The following is a 22,070-nucleotide window of genomic DNA, read 5'->3' on the forward strand; positions in this document are numbered from 1 at the left end:
AGCTATAACACTGAAACTCCCTCAGGAAGAGGTGCTTTAAGACATGGCTAGCTAGCTAACCGCTAAAGTCCAGCCGCAGTCTGCATTGTTTTAGCTACTTCTAAATCACTAATCCTCGCCTCCATGGCGACAAATAAAGTAAGTTTCTTACAAGTATCGGCCCTGCAGGACAAGGAATAGCTAAACATGCTTCACTACAGACTGTAACTCACCGACGTCACCGCAAATGACGCCATTCCTGAATGTAAACAAACGCCATTGGTGGATCTACACCTGACATCCACTGTAATGATATAATTTATATTATGTTTATGAACTCAGGAAATATGTCCCTGGACACATGAGGACTTTGAAAATGACCAATGTATGATCCTGTAACTACTTGGTATCGGATTGATACCCAAATTTGTGGTATCATCCAAAACTAATGTGAAGCATCCAAACAACAGAAGAATACATGTTTATTACATTTTAACAGAAGTGTAGATAGAACATGTTAAAAGAGAAAGTAAGCAGATGTTAACAGTAAATGAACAATTCATACATCCATCCATCTTCTTCCGCTTATCCGAGGTCGGGTCGCGGGGGCAGCAGCCTAAGTAGGGAAGCCCAGACTTCCCTCTTCCCAGCCACTTGGTCCAGCTCCTCCTGGGGGATCCCGAGGCGTTCCCAGGTCAGCCGGGAGACATAGTCTTCCCAACCTGTCCTGGGTCTTCCCCGTGGCCTCCTACCGGTCGGACGTGCCCGAAACACCTCCCGAGGGAGGCATTCGGGTGGCATCCTGACGAGATGCCCGAACCACCTCATCTAGCTACTCTCGATGTGGAGGAGCAGCGGCTTTAGTTTGAGCTCCTCCCGGATGACAGAACTTCTCACCCTATCTCTAAGGGAGAGCCCCGCCACCTGGCGGAGGAAGCTCATTTCGGCCGCTTGTACCCGTGATCTCATCCTTTCGGTCATAACCCAAAGCTCATGACCATAGGTGAGGATGGGAAGGTAGATCGACCGGTAAATTGAGAGCTTTGCCTTCCGGCTCAGCTCCTTCTTCACCACAACGGATCGATACAGCGTCTGCATTACTGAAGACGCCGCACCGATCCGCATGTCGACCTCACAATCCACTCTTCCCTCACTCGTGAACAAGACTCCGAGGTACTTGAACGCCTCCACTTGGGGCAACCAACCTGGAGATGGCACTCCACCTTTTTCCGGGCGAGAACCTTGGACTCGTACTTGGAGGTGCTGATTCCTATGCCAGTCGCTTCACACTCGGCTGCGAATCGATTCAGTGAGAGCTGAAGATCTTGGCCAGATGAAGCCACCAGGACCACATCATCTGCAAAAAGCTGAAACCTAATCCTGCAGCCACCAAACCAGGTACCCTCAACGCCCTAACTGTGCCTAGAAATTTTGTCCATAAGAGTTATGAACAGAATCGGTGACAAAGGGCAGCCTCGGCGGAGTCCAACCCTCACTAGGATTACCACCACGACAGGCACCAACCACCTTGCGGCCACAGCTCCAACCGGCCGCCTCGACAATAGAGGTATGATGGAACATCGTCCACTCGGACTCAATGTCCAGCACTTCCCTCTTCAAAGTTCTTCCTGAGGCGGGAATTTAAACTCTCTCTGACAGGAGACTCTGCTAGGCGTTCCCAGCAGACCCTCACAATGCGTTTGGGCCTGCCAGGTCTGTCCGGCATCCGCCCCCACCATCACAGCCAACTCACCACCAGGTGGTGATCGGTTAAAAGCTCCGGCCCTCTCTTCACCCGAGTGTCCAAAACATGAGACCTCAAATCCGATGACACAACTACAAAGTCGATCATGGCACTGCAGCCTAGGGTGTTCTGGTGCCAAGTGTACATATGGACACCCTTATGTTTGAACATGGTGTTCGTTATGGACAATCTGTGACGAGCACAAAAGTCCAATAACAAAACACCACTCGGGTTCAGATCCGGGCGAAAATTCTTCCCAATCACCGCTCTCTAGGTTTCACTGTTGTTGCCAACATGAGCGTTGAAGTCCCTCATTAGAACGAGGGAATCACCCGGGGGAGCACTCTTAAGTAATCCCTCGAGTGAATCCAAAAAGGGTGGGTACTCTGAGCTGCTGTTTGGCGCGTAAGCGCAAACAACAGTCAGGGACCGTCCCCCCCACCCGAAGGCGGAGGGAAGCTACCCTCTCGTCCACTGGGTTGAACTCCAACGTGCAGGCTCTGAGCCGGGGGGCAACAAGAATTTCCACCCCAGCCCGTCGCATCTCACTGCTGGCAACGCCAGAGTGTAAGAGAGTCCAGACCCTCTCGAGAGAACTAGATCCAGAGCCCTTGCTGTGCGTCGAAGTGAGTCTGATTATATCTAGCCGGAACTTCTCCACCTTGCGCACTGGCTCAGGCCCCCCCCCCCCCCCCCCCCCAGCGAGGTGACGTTCCACGTCCCAAGAGCTAGCTTATGTAGCCGAGGATCGGACCGCCAAGTGCCCTGCCTTCGGCTGATACCCAGCTCACATTGCACCCGACTTCTATGGCCCCTGCTATGGGTGGTGAGCCTATTGGAGGGGGGACCCACTTTGCCTCTTCGGGCTGTGCCCGGCCGGGCCCCATGGGGACAGGCTCGGCCACCAGGCGCTCGCCATCGTTCCCCACCTCCGGGCCTGGCTCCAGAGGGGGGTCCCGGTTACGCGCGTCCGGGCGAGGGAAATCTGGGTCCTTCGTTTTTATTTTCATTGGAGGTCTTCGAGCTGCTCTTTGTCTGATCCCTCACCTAGGACCAGTTTGTCTTGACATAAAGCCATCGGACAACATAGCTCCTAGGATCATTGGGACACGCAAACTCCTCTACCACTATAAGGTGGCAGCTCAGAGGAGAGTAAATGAACAAGTAGATTAATAATTCATTTTCTACCACTTGTCCTTTATAATTTTGACAAAATAATCGAATGATAAATGACACAATATGTTACTGCATATGTCAGCAGACTAAATTAGGAGCCTTTGTTTGCTTACTTACTAATAAAAGACAAGTTGTCTTGTATGTTCACTATTTTAAGGATAAAATTGCAATATGAAACATATGTTTAATGTACCCTAAGATTTTTTGTTAAAATAAAGCCAATAATGGAATTTTTTGTGATCCCCATTATTTAGAAAAGTATTTTCGATACTTATCAATACTTTTCTAAATAAAGGGGACCACAAAAATTACCATTATTGGCTTTATTTAAAAAAAAAATCTTACGTACAAGTGGTAGAAAATGAATCATTACTCTGCTTGTTCATTTACTGTTAATATCTGCTTACTTTCTCTTTTAACATGTTCTATCTACACTTCTGTTAAAATGTAATAATCACTTATTCTTCTGTTGTTTGGATGCTTTGCATTAGTTTTGGATGATACCACAAATTTAGGTATCAATCCGATACCAAGTAGTTACAGGATCATACATTTGTCATATTCAAATTACTGATGTGTCCAGGGACATATTTCCTGAGTTTATAAACATAATATTAAAAAAAAGGCGAATTGTTGTTGTGATGCCAAATAAAAATTTTAAACTTTCAACATCAAATCCGGAGCTGACAATATGATTTGCAGTGCTTTTTTTTAAATGACTGTAAATGTTTAACTATAGAGAGTATTCCAATGGATGGGAGCTGCTCTTTTGTGTAATGTACAGGTTATTACCGGCATCCTTGGGGCTACATCACAGCAGCTCCAGGCAGAATAGGTGGGGTTGGGTAACAGTGCAGCCAGGGTGAGACGTACAGTAAGTGGCAGACAGAGACACAGAAGCTGATTTCTCTATCAAAGTTCTGTTCTGCAGAAAAGTTAAATTATATTAAATATGTTGGAGTTTTTATCCATCCATTCATCCATTTTTTACCGCTTGTCCCTTTTGGGGTTGCAGGGGGTGCTGGAGCCTATCTCAGCTGCATTCGGGCGGTAGGCAGGTACACCCTGGAAAAGTCGCCACCTCATCACAGGGCCAACACAGATAGACAACATTCACACTCACATTCAGAAACTAGAGCCAATTCCGTGTTGCCAATCAACCTATCCCCAAGTGCATGTCTTTGGAGGTGGGGGGAAGCCGGAGTACCCGAAGGGGAGAACACAGAAAGACCTTCGTATTGTGAGGCACATGCACTAACCCCTATGCCACCATTTATCTTAATGCTTTGCCGTATTTGGTTGCATATTTGTTGCTTATTGCATTATAGTTAAAGATCAATTCAGAGGAGTGGATCTTAGAAGTAAAGAAGAATGTCATTCATATGTTCTTAATACTCAGTGTTTTATCTTTTGTAGTTAATATTGTAAATCCCACATTCCTTATTTTCATCTACATTCTGGGTGTTTTATTAATTAAAAATGGCTGTACAATTCCATTCCGTTTTTTGAGGTTGTCTGTCATAATATTTTTAGTATTCTATCAATCATTAGGTTTTTGTATTTTGTATTTGTATTTTATACTTTTTTGAAGGCATTTTAGGATATTTTCTTTACTAAAGCACAATAACCTTCACATGTTTAAAGTCTTCCTTAAAAGGGAACAAAGCACACATATAGCAGAACACGTGATACTTTTTACAGCTTTTTACAGCGACATATACCAATCTAAGCTTATGTAAACACATTGCTCTCTGAGACATTCTGTGCATGTTGAACCTACAAGCTGTGTTCTCTGAGCGGAGTGATTGTTCTTTACACCGAGGAATACGATACGGAGGCGTTTTTACAGTGCGTTCAAGGACCATTAAACAGAATAGCACGCCACAATGCCCACCAGAAATAATTAATAGAAATAATAGATTGTCTTTGTTTTGCATTTTTCATTTCAATACATCTTAAAGTGCTACGGTACAAACCAATATTTAAAATAATAAAAGCTTAGCCATTAAAACAGATAAAATACTAAGACTAAAACACTATCAGTGAAGCATAAGAAACACACAACATGCAAAAGAGTGTCTTTTCTAACAGTGTGTCTATTTATTTTAGTTTGTTTTTTTAAATAACTTGGTCAAAAGATTTCATTGTGTGTATAAGAACTGTTTTGTACCGCAATAATAACTGATCATTTTGGCCACTATAACCATGATATTAAATGTTCATGTTGGTACATTCCTATATACATGTTATCATTGTACCCCAATATACATGCTGATTCTGAATCTGATGTTACTGTTTGACTGTGTGAAGAAGTTGGAAGTCACAAAAGCACGGAACACTCAAGCTGCAAGCTGCGATTCCAACCAAGAACCTCGCACTGTGCTCTGTATTTGAGTCAAACACAAAGTCTATCTCCTCTCTTAGATGATGCTCGTCTGTTTTGCTTCCTGCGGATCATGACGGGTGACGCAATGAGCAAACGAGCCAAGTTCACCCTCATCACCTGGATTGGAGAGAGTATCAGTGGGCTGCAGCGTGCCAAAATCAGCACCGACAAAGCGCTGGTAAAAGAGATTGTGCAGGTCAGTGACTCAGGTGTCTTGTGCATGAGAAATTGAATGAGGTTACCATTATGTGAGAACATGAGGACGCTCCCTTTGAGAAAACTGCTTGATGTATCAACTACATTGTCAATTCTGGGTGGAAAATCTCACACTGATGAATGTACAGTAACTATTACTAATACTACAAATATCTGAATCCTGGGGTTTTGTGATGCTGCTATTGTCAGTCAGTCCTTTTCATATATGTCGGTCTCATTTGTATTTGAAACCTAAAGTGGTCAATTTCACCAAAATATATATGGGTTTTCATTTACTGTCTGGGCTTAGCAGGATGAACACATGGTAACTATGTCCTTGATTTATTGGGTACAACTGCAAAATAAACCACCACGGGGCCAAATAAAGTTGGTGCATGCAGTAACAGTTAGATAAAGTCATTTAGAGAATGTCACCGAACTAGGGGTGTAACGGTACACAAAAACACCTCGGTTTAGAGGTCACGGTTCGGTTCATTTTCGGTACAGTAAGAAAAAAACAAAATATAAATTTTTTTGGTTATTTATTTACCAAATTTGTAAACAATGGCTTTATCCTTTTAATATTGGGAACACAACATGTTGAAAAGAGAAACTGGAGATTGTGATGTATCATGTTGTATGCTTGCATGTTCGAAATAAACTCAAACTCAACTCAACTCAACAATAATAATTCTGCCCACGTTAATCAACATTAAACTGCCTCAAGTTGTTGCTCAGATTAAATAAAATGACAAAACTTTTCTTCTATATATAAAAAGTGCAACATTAAACAGTTTCAAGTCAACTCATCATGCTTAATTTATTACAGCATTTGGGAAGCCTGTAGTTGATTTTTATTATGTAAATGTTATATTTTTATCAACATGTGATAGCAGGGACCCTGCCATTCAAAACTAGGCTGCTCCATTACTAATGATTAATGTAACTATAGCTGAAAAAATAGTAAAAAGCAATAGGAGAGACTATTGATCCCTGAACACCATGGAGTTCACGTAGGCTTTATGATGCAGTTGCATTATTATATCAACTATCAGAGACAAAAACTCTTCATTTAACATAATGTCCTTTTTTGCTGCTTCAACACAGCTCAATCAACACAGAAAAAGGTAAAGTGAAATAACAGACAGACAGGGCTTTGCTGTCCGTAACACACACACACGCACACACACACACACCGCAAAATGAGCTAACGTTACGCTAAAAGCGAATTAGCCTTCACCTCAAGCCAGGACTGCAAGCAAGCTGAGCTGCAGTTAATATTTCTAGAAGGTCAACGGGCTCATAGTGATGTTACTAGTAGTTGACTGGGAGGTGTTTATTATAATTTTGGGAGAGTCCGCTGCCTGATGCTTACCTGCTAAACGCTAAGCCCTGACTTCATGCGCTCTGAATACGCACTGCTGATTGGCTGTTACCGCTCTGTTTGTAACCAATCAGATGGTTGTGTGGGTGGGACAATGCTGGGTGCTGTGTAGAGTACTGACAGAGACAGGCAGAAGGAAGCGGAGCAGCTTGTTAAGACTTTAGCTTACTTTATATGTTCGTGTGGAAACTCGTTAGGTACACCTCCGAACCGAGCCGAACCCCCCGTACCGAAACGGTTCAATACAAATACACGTACCGTTACACCCCTACACCGAACGCACCATACTGCTACTGTATGGTAAGTCTGACCAAAAAATCAAGGCTAACATGATGCTTAGTTTTGTTTGTCATTTTGTTGGCAGAGATGGAATTTGCTCACACTAATAGCCCAAACATACTCTGGTGGAACGTAGTCTACACAGGTCTGCACGCATTCAAAGCAGACGTATGCCACGCCTGTGCGCGCGAAGCTCAAATTTTATGACTGTGCAGACTCGTGTCACACAAAATACTGCTTGCTGTTTATTTTTCACATCGACCCGCATTGCTTGTGACACAGATCAGCATTTTGCCACCAATGCATGTCATAAAATTTAAATCAGGCCAGTGTATGAATTAAAAGTTTTCCAAGACTCATGTCTCAGGTAATTTCCAACCCAGTTCAAGTGATCTAGTTGAACTAACTGCAACATTTTGCCTGGAGCTGCTGGTAGAGAGCACTACTTGCCGAGAATATTCCTCTTGCTTGCCTCCTGTGGCACTTAATGCCCGTACATAATAATGATCGTTACACAAGTTTACTGTTTTGCAACACCAGGAGGTATAGCAACTCCACCCCCTTGTCGTCAGTGTGACAGAAACATTTAAACAATGTGCGGAGATTGTGGGAAATGTAATGTTTCACAGAAATTTCATAGGAAACTACAACGTGGAAGTGCACGCGACTATGGAAGCTCCAATGACTGCGGACATTTTGAGTATACTCATACTACTTGACTTGACTTGACTTTATTAATTCATGCTTGCAGTGGAGCCAAGGCCCCACTGAAAAAACAGCTGAACATTACAATGAATATCAAACAAACAAAAATAAAAAAAATGAAAAGAACAGACAGTATTTTATATAAAAAAACATTTTCAGGGCAACAGCAGCATGGAAACTATTAGCATTCTGGTATATGACTGTATTACTTATTTAATTAGATAGTGTCATTATACAGCTTAATTGCAGTATGCAGGGTAGAGTTTTTAAGTCTCTTTGTCTTGGCTTTGGGCTCCGGTTCAGCCAGCTTATGTTGGTTCCTCAATGTCCTGGCAGTGCGGCTGCCTCGTGTTGGAGGTAGCAGGTCATGCAGAGGGTGTTGCTCATCATGCATATCCCTGACCAGCTTCACTGCAGCCTCCTCTCTCCTGGTCTGGAGGGATGGTAGGGGTTGTGAGATGTTTCCAGCTCTCCTCGTAATGATTTTACAGGCACGTTTCTGGACTCGCTCTAGCTCTGTCTGTTGTTTTTTTGGAGCAGCCCACTAAGAGCACTGAGCTATATTCCAGACACGGCCTGATGATAGTGGTGTAGATGGTAACAAGGTCGTCTGCAGGTAGTCCATGTCTCGCCATGACTGTGAGGTAGTCCAGCCGCTTGGAGGGGGTTTTTATTGCCTTCTCGATGTGCACATCTCCAGTCAGGTTTTGATCGAGGTGGTAACCCAGGTACTTTGTTGTTTTCACGACAGGGACATCCTGTCCCCCCAACATCAGTGCAGAAGGTTGTGATGGATTTCGGGCAAAACAAATCCGGAGTTCTACCGACTTTTTCCCGTTGAGTATCATTTTCTTATTTGCTGCCCATACGTCCAGCCTTTGTGCCTCCTGGCACATCGTTGTGTCTGACATGATGCTGGATATGGGGATAGCTCTCGATAGCCCCATGTCGTCTGCATATCCGACATCAAGGGTATCCTCAAACACAGCATCCCGGGTGGCCATGTAAAGGAAGAAGACATATGGGGAGACAACACCCCCTTCTGGCACCCCAGATGTAACTTCAATCCAGGGGCTGTGAGCTCCATTTGCCACCACTCTCTGTCTCCTTCCTGAGATGTAACTATGTAGCCAGGCTGTCAGATATGGGCACAGTCCTAGGTCCAGTATGTTTTGCATCAGGATCCCATGGTCAATTACATCAAAAGCTCTCGACATATCTGCCAACAGTATTCTCACCAGCGTTGGTTTGGAGTCGGTTTCGGTAAGCCAGGTGTGCATTGCCCTGACTAGAGCCGTTGTAGTACTGTGCTTAGGCACATATGCATATTGATTTTTACACACGTCAAGCACGGTTGGCATAAGCTTTTTCAACACAAAACGTTCTATTGTTTTCCCCACACAAGATAGGACGCCAGTCTAAAATTGAGCCAGGGTCTTGGCCTTTGGGTATGGGACAGACATTTGACTCTTTCCATACATCGGGGACACACCCCTGTTAGAAAGAGCAGTTGGCCAGATGTGTGATGACCGGTGCCAGGTCCTCTGCATGTTCTTTCAGCAGCCAGGTGTGAATGCTATCTGGCCCACTTGCTTTCTGGGGGTCCAGCCGAGTGAGGGCGAGCTTCATCTCACCTATGCTACAGATGTCACTTGGTGTAGCTCTTGGTAGGGGATAGACACAATAGGGCGTTGCTTTAGTCCACGACTCCACAAAGAAGTTGTTCAGGGCTTCTGTAGCTTTGTCCTCTTCAACTTCTTGTATTTTTATTGTTCCATCAGTTGATGATTTAGTGCGTCCTAGTCCTTTATTTATATAGTCCCACCACTCCTTGGGGTTCTTTTTTTTAGGTTTTGCATTTCATTTTTATAATATCTAGTCTTTGCCTTGCGTATAAGTCTTTGGACAGAGTTTCTGATTTCTCTCCATTTTCCCACTTTCCCCCATTTATTGTGGGCTTTTTGTCTTTTCTTTATAGCCTGTTTTATTTTCTCTATCATCCATGGTTTGTCCGTATTTGTAATTTTTTTCAGGCATGCATATGTCCATTGCTGTCTGGATATAGTTGTTAAAACTTGCTGCTTTGGCAGTGATGTCCACAGCCTCATAGACAGCAGACCAGTCAGTCATAGCGATGCATGTTGACAGAGCCTCTTTTCTCTCTGTGGTCACTAATCGAGCCCTCCTCCTCTTCACCTGTTGTTTCTGCCCTGTCGTATTCACTGGGCTCAGCACCAAGCACTTGTGGTCGCTTGCACCTAGGGGGGCAAGGGTGGTTGGGGGGCTGTAGAAGTTAGCCATGTTCGTAAAAATCATATCTAGGGTGGCTTGCCCACGTGTATGATGTTTAACTATCTGCTGAATATCGGGGTGGGAGGAGGTCAGCTTTTTTGTGGGCAGTGTATTGAAATCCCCACATAAATATAGCCCCATATAGGGGGAAGACGCTTTAATTGTGTCTATGGTGGTTATTAAATACTCCAGGACTTGGTCCTGGCACGATTTTTTGTCTGCCCATGGTGGGTGATATAGGTTTCCCACAAATATGGTTGAGACACTGTTGGGGGTCCGGCGCGGTTGTATTTGAACCCATGCGCATTCAAAGTCATCACTCTCCAGGTCCCCTCTTCTTTTTGCCTGCAGTCTCTCATGACAGTACACAGCCACGCCCCCTCCACTTTTTCCATTTCTGTCTCTCCTACATAGTTGGTAGTCCTTGACTGACAACGATTCATCTGGAATATTATTGTGCGCCCACGTCTCAGTAACGCACGCAATGTCTGCATCTAAAGTTTTCAGCAACATATGTTACGTGGTACTGTCAAAAATAAAATAATTTTATAAAAGAAATGAAAAAATAAATAAATAAAATATTTGAACTTACAATTTGTAGTACCCATTCGACGCCGTATAAGCCAGTGGTACCGTCGTAGTCAGTAGTTGGTCGTAGTCGGTTGATTCGTGTGAACGTCGTGGGCAAACCATTTCACCATATCCCTGGTACTCTATAGGCATTGGGCTGGCTGGATGATGGCCTTCTGTGTGAGGATTGGATGATTTGTCTGAGTGTGAATCACTTATTGAGTGACAGTAAAATGAGCAAATAAGCCATCTTGAAATATAAACCACCAAGAGAGCATTTTTCAAGTTTCATTCCATTGCTCCGAATTTTACAATCCTTTAAGTGACGTTTTCTTCATTTAAAACGACAAGTGACAAATCAAATGTTTTCTGTTATTATTGGAAACTCTACTCGTGTTTAAAGACGCTTGACTTCTGTCGCACCGCAAGTGTAGACAGTTAGTGCTGTGATCCTCCACCACACACAAAGCAGTCACAGACGGTCACACTAGCTTCCACTCCTTGAAAGAGCAGCATCCACCACTACCCTCTTAATATTTCCACGTTGCATGTTTTGCAGATGGCCGTCCACAGGTCTATCTTGGATATATTAAAGTATGTCCACATCACAGTCATGTTGCTACCACTCCTGACAATCATGTGATTCTTGCTTTAAATCATCACAATGTCCTGTTTCGGCAGTGCTATTTCGCCGATAGATTTTCGGCCAAAAGCCGAAAATGCAAGTTTGGGCCCGTTTTGGTGGGGAAATTTCTGTGCATCACCAACATTTACCACTGAGCTGTTCTGTCCAGTTGTTATATCTTGATTTTTTACACTTCCGTTCACTGAAATTCAAGTACCAAGGGGAATTCACTGAAATTCAAGTATTTCATATATATATATATATATATATATATATATATATATATATTATGGCTGGGTGATATGGCCTTTTTTTAATATCTCGATATTTTTAGGTCATATCGCGATACACAATGTATATCTCGATATTTTGCCTTAGCCTTGAATGAACACTTAATGCATATAATCACAGCAGTATGATGATTCTATGTGTCTACATTAAAACATTCTTCTTCATACTGCATTAATATATGCTCATTTTAAGCTTTCATGCGGAGAGAGAAATCACAACTAAGTCAATTGACCAACACTGTATTTATTAAACAGTTATTAAGCAGTGGCACAAATATTCATGTCATTTCAAAACAGAACGTGCAAGATTGTTAGAGACATTTTAAAACAAGCTATTAGTGCACTTTTGTGCACTAATATCCTCAAGACGACAAATCAAAACAACACTAAATTAAAGTGCACTTTTTGTACCGAACGCCACTACAATAGTTTAAAACAAATAAAGTGCAATTCTGTGCATGATGTCACACAAGATATTTCAATAACTGTCAAATAAAAATTAGCTGCATAATAGGAAATCAAATTGTGTATGTCCTTCATTCTGTGATAGGTTCCGGCGGACGTTATCTCCTTATGTCGTGGACTATTTTTTTCATACTATGTTGATGTGGAAATGGTTGCCTCTGCATTTTGTTGGTGTGGCACCGAACAGAGATGTTAACATGCTGAGTAAGCACTCTTCATTCTCGAGCGGGTGACTTTTCAAATGATTCTATATATTAGCAGTAATGCTACTTTTTGTAGAAACGCTTTCGCCCCACACTTGACAAATTACGGTTGTCTGTTCGACATATTCCCACTTGAAGCCAAACCACCGCCAGACGATGGACCCCGTGCTGTTTTTCTTGGGAATTAATTCTTCCTTCATTTGTTACCAGATTCGCACCTTCTTTCTCTCGTATTACCACTCGCACCACAGCTAACTTTAACCATGCTGCTACCTCTCTGCTCCGCGAGGGCGTATACGTATGTGACGTATGTAAGAAGGTGCGCTTGTTTAAGTCTCTGTGAGAAGGAGAGACTAGAAATAGTGATAAGAGCCTGTAGTTTAATGCCTGCAGCTAAAAGCAACTGCGTGAGAACGTATACTCCAATATCACGATATAGTCATTTTCTATATCGCACAGAGACAAACCCGCGATATATCGAGTATATCACCCAGGCCTAATATATATATATATATATATATATATATATATATATATATATATATATATATATATATATATATATATACAGAACTACTTTACTTTCAGTGAATTCTAGCTATATATATATATATATATATATATATATATATATATATATATATATATATATATATATATATATAATGTATGTGTGTGTGTGTATGTGTGTATATATATATATATATATATATATATATATATATATATTAGAGCTACAACAACTAATCGATTAAAATCGATTATAAAAATAGTTGGCGATTAATTTAGTCATCGATTCGTTGGATCTATGCTATGCGCATGCGCAGAGGCACTTTTTTTATAATTTAATTTTTTTAAACGTTTAATTTTTTTTTTATAAACCTTTATTTATAAACTGCAACATGTACAAACAGCTGAGAAACAATAATCAAAATAAGTATGGTGCCAGTATGCTGTTTTTTTTTCAATAAAATACTGGAGAGGATAGAAATGTAGTTTGTCTCTTTTATCCGATTATTAATCAATTAATCGAAGTAATAATCGACAGATTAATAGATTATCAAATTAATCGTTAGTTGCAGCCCTAATATATATATATATATATATATATATATAAAAGAAATATTTGAATTTCAGTGTTCATTTATTTGTATTTGTATTGTTTTTGAAAGTGCAATGCTTTGCAGCCAGTAGCACAGCCTTTGAAGGAGCATAGGTATGGGCATCATCTGTGAAATTTAATTTGCAGGAAAGGAGTGAGTTGAGGGTTGAATTGTCCATCCTCGTTCTATTCTCTGTCACTATCTTTCTAACCGTGCTCAACACCCTCTCTGATGACTTGCAAGCGTACTTCTTCTTCCTACTCGTCGTCGCCATGACTGTCTTTTCTTCGTTCTTCTGCTTCGTCTCCTTCTTGTTGTGTGTGCAGTTGAGCACTCTCCAAAAGCCGTAGATGTTATAACGTGACTGGGCCGGCACGCTGTTTATATGGATAAAAAGCGGACGTGACGAAAGGCTGTCCTCACTCAGGTCCGCATCACCGCATGGACCTGGAGGGGGCGTGCCTTGTTGTCCGGCTGGAAATCGGGAGAAATTCGGGAGAATGGTTGTCCCGGTAGATTTTCGGGAGAGGCACTGAAATTCGGGAGGGTTGGAAAGTATGCTGCTAAGTAACAAAAGTTAGGAGAAAAAAAGATTATTACAAAACCAAATGTCCCTGTGTGAATATTTCATCTTCAAACTGAATGAGCAACATGGGCGATGGCATTGGCAACAAAACAAACACAATAAACCCAGTTTTTGTAATTGGGGGGAAAAAAATGCACTTCAAGATGTTGAGTATTTATTGAAGTAAAATGTTTGTTCCCAGAGATTGAGAGTCCATTTTATTTTTATGTTTGTTTACGTGTTCAATCAAAATAAGTTATTGACCTTCCAATCAAAATTGTAAAAAAAAATACTACCGTAATGAAAAATTTGTTTATTGCATTTGAAAGGGTTACATGCATTGTTATTATTATATATTATGATTATATTCCTACTTAATTTGGCCACAGTTAAGGCAAACCTTTCACTTATTCAACATTATAATGGTCAAAGGCTTACATTTATGTCTATACAGGCAATCGTACGCTTTTGACTACATAGAATAACGATCTGCAGTATGACATGGGCATTAAATGTGTTTTAAGTTGCAGTAAAAAGGCATTAAAAGCGTTACCCGGTATAAAGTTTATGAAGTTTATTTCCGACTGACTGACAGCGGTGATGTTTGTCTTCAAGATGTACATTTAACCGTGTACATTTTCAAAAGATTAATTGGGAAAACTTTAGAGAGGGTGGAACATGGTTTCATTTGCAATCTGGGATCGCCTCTACACAAGAACTTTTTGCAGATGGACTGCAAAAACGGACTAGAATTGTGACTCTCGAGAAAGATCTAAGCAAGATTTACAGAAAAACATCTGCAAGACATATTAACTATAGCACCAGGGAGTGTGGATTAGAATCATCATAAGTCCCATTTGAGCATGAAAGGCTGCAGAGTCACGACAGTGGGATGTATTGTCTCAAACATTTGTGTAATTTCAATAGTTTTTGTATATAACAAGAGTACCAGCACTTTGATTAAAAAAATAAAATAAAAGGTGAGAGACTATTGAATTCAAGAAAGAACTCTTATCAGAATATGGAGGTGGGCTTCATAGGGTTTACCTCCTGAATTCCTGTGTCGCCACTCACTGCCAAAAATAAGTGAATGTAAAAATGTTTTCTTTTCTACAGAAAGTTACACATTTTGGGTGTCTGGAACAAATTAATTGGATTTACATTCTTATGATAAAATGTGTTTTTTGGCTGGATTTGGTTCATTAAAAAATGTACCTTTTCGATTGGATTACCCAGAAAAATGTCAATTATATATTTAATTAATTTTATTATGCAATGTGCTCTGGCTCCCACGCACTCTGGGAGTCGAATGTATTGTACATGCAAATTCACATATGCTCACATACGTACATAGGTACCTACGCTCCCACATACATACACAAATACAGTACATATTTACCTACCTAATGTTCGTACATCCACACGCACATTCAATATACAAACATACACATACACATACTGTACATATACATTCACTGTACAAACACATATACACATTCTGTACATATACATTCATTGTACAAACACATATACACATTCTGTACATATACAAGTACATATGCATACTTACACTCATGCACATAATCACGTTTCATCAAACATATATTAACGTTGTTGCCCTAGGGTAAACTGGGTGTAACATATGGCACACTGACAAAGCTTAACCTATTCTGACTATAACAATCTACAAGGTTAATGTAGGTTGCTTCTCTTTCTCCCCCTCCATTTTTCTGCATTCTTTCGTATCTCAAGTTATCATTACGTATATGTATTGTTGCATTTAAACAACTGTATTGTTGATAATAAAGGTAAATTATTGGTATTGTTCATTATCAATAGCGCTATTTCTATTGGTATTTGTATTGATCCATTTGTAGTGTAATAATGCTCATTGTCATTTCTGTATTATTTTTTATTTTTCGCTAACTGCTTATTTGCTATTACTTTTACCATCATATTTGTACATGTCATATTTGCTGATGTTGCTCTATTGTTGTTGTTGTTGTTGTTTGCTGTTGTTGTTTTTGTCTCTCTGTCTAATCCCCCTCTTGTCCCCACAATTTCCCCCTCTGTCTTCTTTTTTTTTTCTCTTTCTATCCCCTCCTGCTCCGGCCCGGCTGCACTAAATGATAATATAAATACATTTAATAAAGTCAAATACAAATAAGGCAACAAGAGAAGTATCCTACACTTCTCTTTTGTAAAGTAAATCTGAACAGCCGACATGGGCATCTACATCAACTATAAAAAAAAAAAAAAAAAAAAAAAAAAATTATTATGCAATAGGACCTCAACTCTTACATTCTGTTCTTCATGTGAGAATGACAATCATTTAATTATGTACAAAACCCAAAATCAGTGAAGTTGGCAAGTTGTGTAAATCGTAACTAAATACGGAATACAATGATTTGCAAATCCTTTTCAACCTATATTCAATTGAATAAACTGTAAAGACAAGATACTTAACGTTCGAACTGATAAACTTTATTTTTTTGCAAATATTAGCTCATTTGGAATTTGATGCTTGAAACATGTTTCAAAAAAGTTGGCACAAGTGGCAAAAAAGACTGAGGAAGCTGAGGAATGCTCATCAAACACTTATTTGGAACATCCCACAGGTGAACAAGCTAATTGGGAACAGGTAGGTGCCAAAAGCAGCTTCCGTGAAATGCTCAGCCATTCACAAACAAGGATGGGGCTAGGGTCACCACTTTGTGAACCTTTAACTTTAACTTAACTTAAAACTTAAAATGCGTGAGCAAGTTGTCGAACAGTTTAAGAACAACATTTCTCAACGAGCTATTGCAAGGACTTTAGGGATTTCACAATTTACGGTCCGTAATATCATCAAAGGGTTCAGAGAATCTGTAGAAATCACTGCACGTAAGCGGCAATCAGAATCAGAATCAGCTTTATTGTCATTACGCAAGGTAACGAGATTGAGAATGCCCGTGACCTTGATCCCTCAGGCGGTACTGCATCAAAAAACGACATCCGTGTGTAAAGGATATCACCACATGGGCTCAGGAACACTTCAGAAAACCACTGTCAGTAACTACAGTTCGTCGCTACATCTGTAAGTGCAAGTTAAAACTCTACTATGCACAGCGAAAGCCATTTATCAACAACACCCAGAAACGCCGCTGGCTTCGCTGGGCCCGACCTCATCTCTGATCGACTGATACAAAGTGGAAAAGTGTTCGTGGTCTGACGAGTCCACATTTTTTTGGAAACTGTGGACGTCATGTCTTCCGGACCAAAGAGGAAAAGAACCATCAGCATTATGAAGCCTAAAATATGACAACGGAGACCCTGGACTGTTGAACAACTTAAGCTGTACATCAAGCAAGAATGGGAAAGAATTCCGCCTGAAAAGCTTCAAAAATTGGTCTCCTCAGTTCCCAAACGTTTAAGGAGTGTTGTTAAAAGGAAAGGCCATGTAACACTGGTAAAAATGCGAACCAACTTTTTTTGCAATGTGTTGCTGCCATTAAATTCTAAGTTAATGATTATTTGCACACACAAAAAATAAGTTTCTCAGTTCAAACATTAAATATCTTGTCTTTGCAATCTATTCAATTGAATATAAGTTGAAAAGGATTTGCAAATCATTGTATTCTGTTTTTATTTATGATTTACACAACGTGCCAACTTCACTGGTTTTGGGTTTTGTACATTGTTTGATTAGATTCAACAGTAACAGCAGTTGTTGTTAATGGTGAATCTAAATAAAGCTGAAGGTTTACACTTTTACTTTGGTGGTGCATAAAGGTAAATTATCCTAAATTGTTATTGTTATCGTGCTGTGTCCATGACATGGTTATACGACCGTCATGTTTTGTCAATTGTAACATTATTTGATTACATTACATTATCAGTTTATCAGTTCAAACTCTGCAGAGTGTTAGAAAAATGTCAGCTCCTTGTCTGTTTGTGCAGAACTTTGCCAAGGAGTTCATGATCAGCGATCTGAAGGAAGTGGATGAGGACTACATTCGCACGGAGCTGAAGAAGGCAGGCGGAGCCAACTATGATGCCCAAGCCGAGTAGAGAAGTGCCACAATTCAGAACAAAAAAGAAATGGGAGGTTTGGAAGAAGAATAGGTGGTATTGGAGGTGTTTGCTGACAACATACACAAAACATAGACTGAACATCCTTTTAAAACAAGAACCCCAAAATGAGCCTGACGGGGCAAGACCTTAACAGTATGAGGGACACGTGGATTCACGCTCGCTATAACGTGAACTAAACCTGCTCTTTACATGCTTCGACATACTTCAAACATGAACTATGGAAGCCATCAAAACCCATCAATACATCCATTTTCTACCGCTTGTCCCTTTTGGGGTGCCATCAAAACCAACATTTGTTAACTTCTAGAAAACCTTATTAGTTTACCTGAAACGTATAGAGTCTCTACAGTTGACACTGTTTATTTATGTTGACAAACTCATCAAGTCCTGGTCTGAAGTCTTCTCTTCTTAGTCTTTTCATTCCGCTTTTGTGGACCTAAAATGTGATCCTGTTTATGTCAACGTGTGTTGTAGTATTGTTGACTTAATTATAACCGCAAAATCAGATTAATGGATCTGCTACTTGCCTTCAAAGCTTTGGCATTGAACTTAAGGTTCCTTGTTTCGTTCTTCTTTCATTCCTCTTTTTGCAACTATCCATCCATTTTCTACCACTTGTCCCTCTCGGGGGTGGCTGTAGCCTATCCCAACTGCATCCGGACAGAAGGCGGGGTACACCCTGGACAAGTCGCCACCTCATCGCAGGGACAACACAGGCAACATTCACACCCGGTTATGTTGACATGAGTCAACTAATCGGAGGAATGTTGATTTAAAATAGATTCCACTGGACTACGAATTGGTTTAAACGACGCCGTACGCTGCAGACTAGCAACAAAGGATTGAATTGTGTCTTGATCAAGGTTTCATTTCTTGTTTAGATGACAACTTTCCACAAAAATGTCAAAGATGCTAACTTTACATAAATATGCTAACCTTACAAGAAGATGCTAAGCTTAGATAAAAATGCTAACCTTAGGTACTATAGCGGCAATGAGAATATCCATCCATCCATTTTCGACCGCTTGTCCTTCTCGGGGTCGTGGGGGTGCTGGAGCCTATCCCAGCTGCATTCGGACAGAAGGCGGGGTACACCCTGGACAAGTCTCCCCCTCATCACAGGGCCAACACAGACAACATTCACACATTAGGGCCAATTTAGTGTTGTCAATCTACCTATCCCCAGATGCATGTATTTGGAGAAGCCGGAGTACCCAAAGGGAACCCACCCAGCCTTGGGAAGAACATGCAAACTCCACACAGAAAGACCCCGAGTCCAGGAATCGAACCGAGGACCTTCTTATTGTGAGGCACCGGCACTAACCTCTGTTTCACCATGCTGCCCTGCAATGAGAACAAGGAAGACATATTTATTAGTTTACATGACTCGTTCTATTTCAACACCACGAAAAGAAAAAGCACAGAAAAGACACTGATAATCAACTTCCTGAATCTCGTTTAGTCTTTCAAAAACACCTAAAAGGTCATTGTTTCCTGTTACTCTTGCTCAACTCTCCACTGAACAATCATGAGTTTTGACATAATCAACAAAATAAACATACTGCACTTGTTTAAGCTTAAAATGTATTGGCATAGGAAAAATAAATCAGATGTGGTGCATCTATGTTGCTATGGTAACTGCTACTCAATTCATGTGCATGTTATATATCCATGTAACACGAAGAACGTCAGCTAAAAGCTCAAACATTACAAAGCACAGATGCGTGATTATAAAAACAGGCAAACGAAGCCAACATTTAGCTCGTCCACCAGTACAAGTATCGTTCTTCCGCTGCTAAAATGTCTTCTTTTATCCAGCAGCAAACACACCAAAGTATTGACTTTCACATCAACATCATCATGCACACTAAAACATGTTTGATGGGTTTTTTTAATAAACCTTTCATGTGCTGAATGTGTACTGTTCATTGTCACATCCCAGCTGCACAGTGAAGTTAATAACGCACAGAAATTCATCATGTAATAAAATGAAAGCTACCATACACAGAACAATATTTGTATCAGTCTGATGGTCGCCCTCTTGCTTTGTGAGTGCCTCCGACTACTATGTCATCTCTATGGAGTCAAAAATCACATCATTGCTTCTCAAGTTTTGTTTTTGTAGATCTTTTTTTCTTTTTAATTATTTTATACTTGCAAGTTTCATATGTGCTCCCAATAAACCACAATAAGACTGAAACTTATAGACGGCCAGTATTTCCCATATTGATGATATTGATGCATTTAATGTTGATTTGTTGATGATGATGATGATTGTCCGACTAAAAGACAATATTATGACAAGACATTTATACACGATTATTCCCTTTGACTGCACAAGAAATAAAGTTGTGCAAAATAAGTCAAGAAAAGCAAAAACTACAAAATCCTTTGTTTTGTCCTTAAATTCCTCCCTCCTGTGCCTCAAAGAACATTCCCTGAATTTGTAATCAATAGAACAACAAAACGGCGTCAACACAAAGCGGGGAACTTAGAAAAATATGTATCACCATTCTGGTATCAATCTAATACTGATACTTCCCCTTGGTATCGATGCAGTTGCTATTTGAACCAATCTGTCCACCCATACATTTTTAGTGTGGGTAAATAATATTGTAGAAAGACACAATTAGGACAGTTCCTTTTTCATTGAGCAGCAGCGGTTTTAGATCATTTGTAAAGGGGGAAAACAATGAAAGGTTACATATTTGACTGCCTTACCATGCAGAGACAAATGGTGGCGCTTGTTGCCAGCACACTGTGATAGGTGACCCCTCACAAAGGTTTTAAACCTATGATGGCGTCTTTCACTTGTAGCATCTCTCTTTGCTTCCTTGATTTCTCGCTTCATCCTTGCCATCTTTGGCATTGGTGGAAAATCAAAATGTGAATGGACTCAAAAGTCAGTCATTGCAAAATAAAATGGATGTTTTTTCCCTGAAACGTATTCTCTTGAAGTGTTTTTTTCCCCCTTCTACAACAGGAGTGTCAAACTCCTTTTCATCGAGGGCCACATCGCAGTTATGGCTGCCCTCAAAGGGCCGCTTATAACGGAGAGTAATATTCTCCTCATAATATTATTGAACAATATATATTTTTGCGTACTCCGTAAAAAAAAAAAAATCTGTAGACTGGCAGCTCAGTCTACAGAATATAACCGTGGATTCGATCGTGTTTTCTTTACAGGATATTACTGTAAATGGAAAAAGGCTACCATATTTTTTTACGGTAAAATTCTGACAGAGCAGCCAGTGTTAATCATGAACTCCATGGTGGTTGTGTTTGTGGTGTATTACTTCAAATAGAAAAAAATGTACCACTGTTTTTTTATATGATAAAGTTCTGGCCACTGAGCAGCCATTTTAATTTTTTTTTACTGTAAAATCTGTTACCAATTTTTACAATGTATAATTTAATGGCGAACTTGATTTGAAATAATTTGTCAATCAGGTATTTATTTTCATGTTTACAAAAAAAGTTTAATGTATGATAATATATTTGTTACATTGTTAGGAAACATGAAATAATGGTTCACTTTATCAGAGATAATTACTTTCCAACCTAAATTCCTACAAATGTAACTAGGGCTGCAACAACTAATAGATCAAATCGATTATAAAAATATTTGGCGATGAATTTAGTCATCGATTCGCTGGATACGTTTTTTTTTTTTTAACCTTTATTTATAAACTGCAACATTTACAAACAGCTGAGAAACAATAATCAAAATAATAGGGGTGTAACGGTACGTGTATTTGTATCGAACCGTTTTGGTACGGGGGTTTCGTTTTGGTGCGGAAGTGTACCGAACCACACGGACATATTAAGTAGCGTACTGCACGTTGTGTAAACAATACTCAAAATGCCGGACATTTGAGGCATTTAAGAAACTCCGCCCTGACAGCCCCGTAAAAGAGGACATGTCCGGTGAAAAAAGGACGTATGGTCAGTCTATCGTAGCCCGTTAGCTGCTAGCATGCCAGCAAAAGACGACTAGGATAGACTGACCATACGTCCTCTTTTCACCGGACATGT

At 40.4% G+C, this 22,070-nt stretch overlaps 1 protein-coding gene across 1 annotated transcript in view; it reads left to right on the forward strand.

The window, feature by feature from the left end:
• Positions 1–20,982, forward strand: part of cotl1 (coactosin-like F-actin binding protein 1) — a 36,973-nt gene extending 15,991 nt beyond the window's left edge. Inside the window, exons 3-4 of the mRNA XM_061977722.2 lie at positions 5,324–5,481; positions 17,901–20,982. Of these exons, the coding sequence (XP_061833706.2) occupies positions 5,324–5,481; positions 17,901–18,011 (269 nt within the window). The 3' untranslated portion in view covers positions 18,012–20,982. The remainder of the gene's footprint in view (positions 1–5,323; positions 5,482–17,900) is intronic.
• Positions 20,983–22,070: the final 1,088 nt, after the last annotated feature.

The sequence above is a fragment of the Nerophis lumbriciformis genome, linkage group LG18, assembly GCF_033978685.3.
Source record: "Nerophis lumbriciformis linkage group LG18, RoL_Nlum_v2.1, whole genome shotgun sequence".
Taxonomy (NCBI): domain Eukaryota; kingdom Metazoa; phylum Chordata; class Actinopteri; order Syngnathiformes; family Syngnathidae; genus Nerophis; species Nerophis lumbriciformis.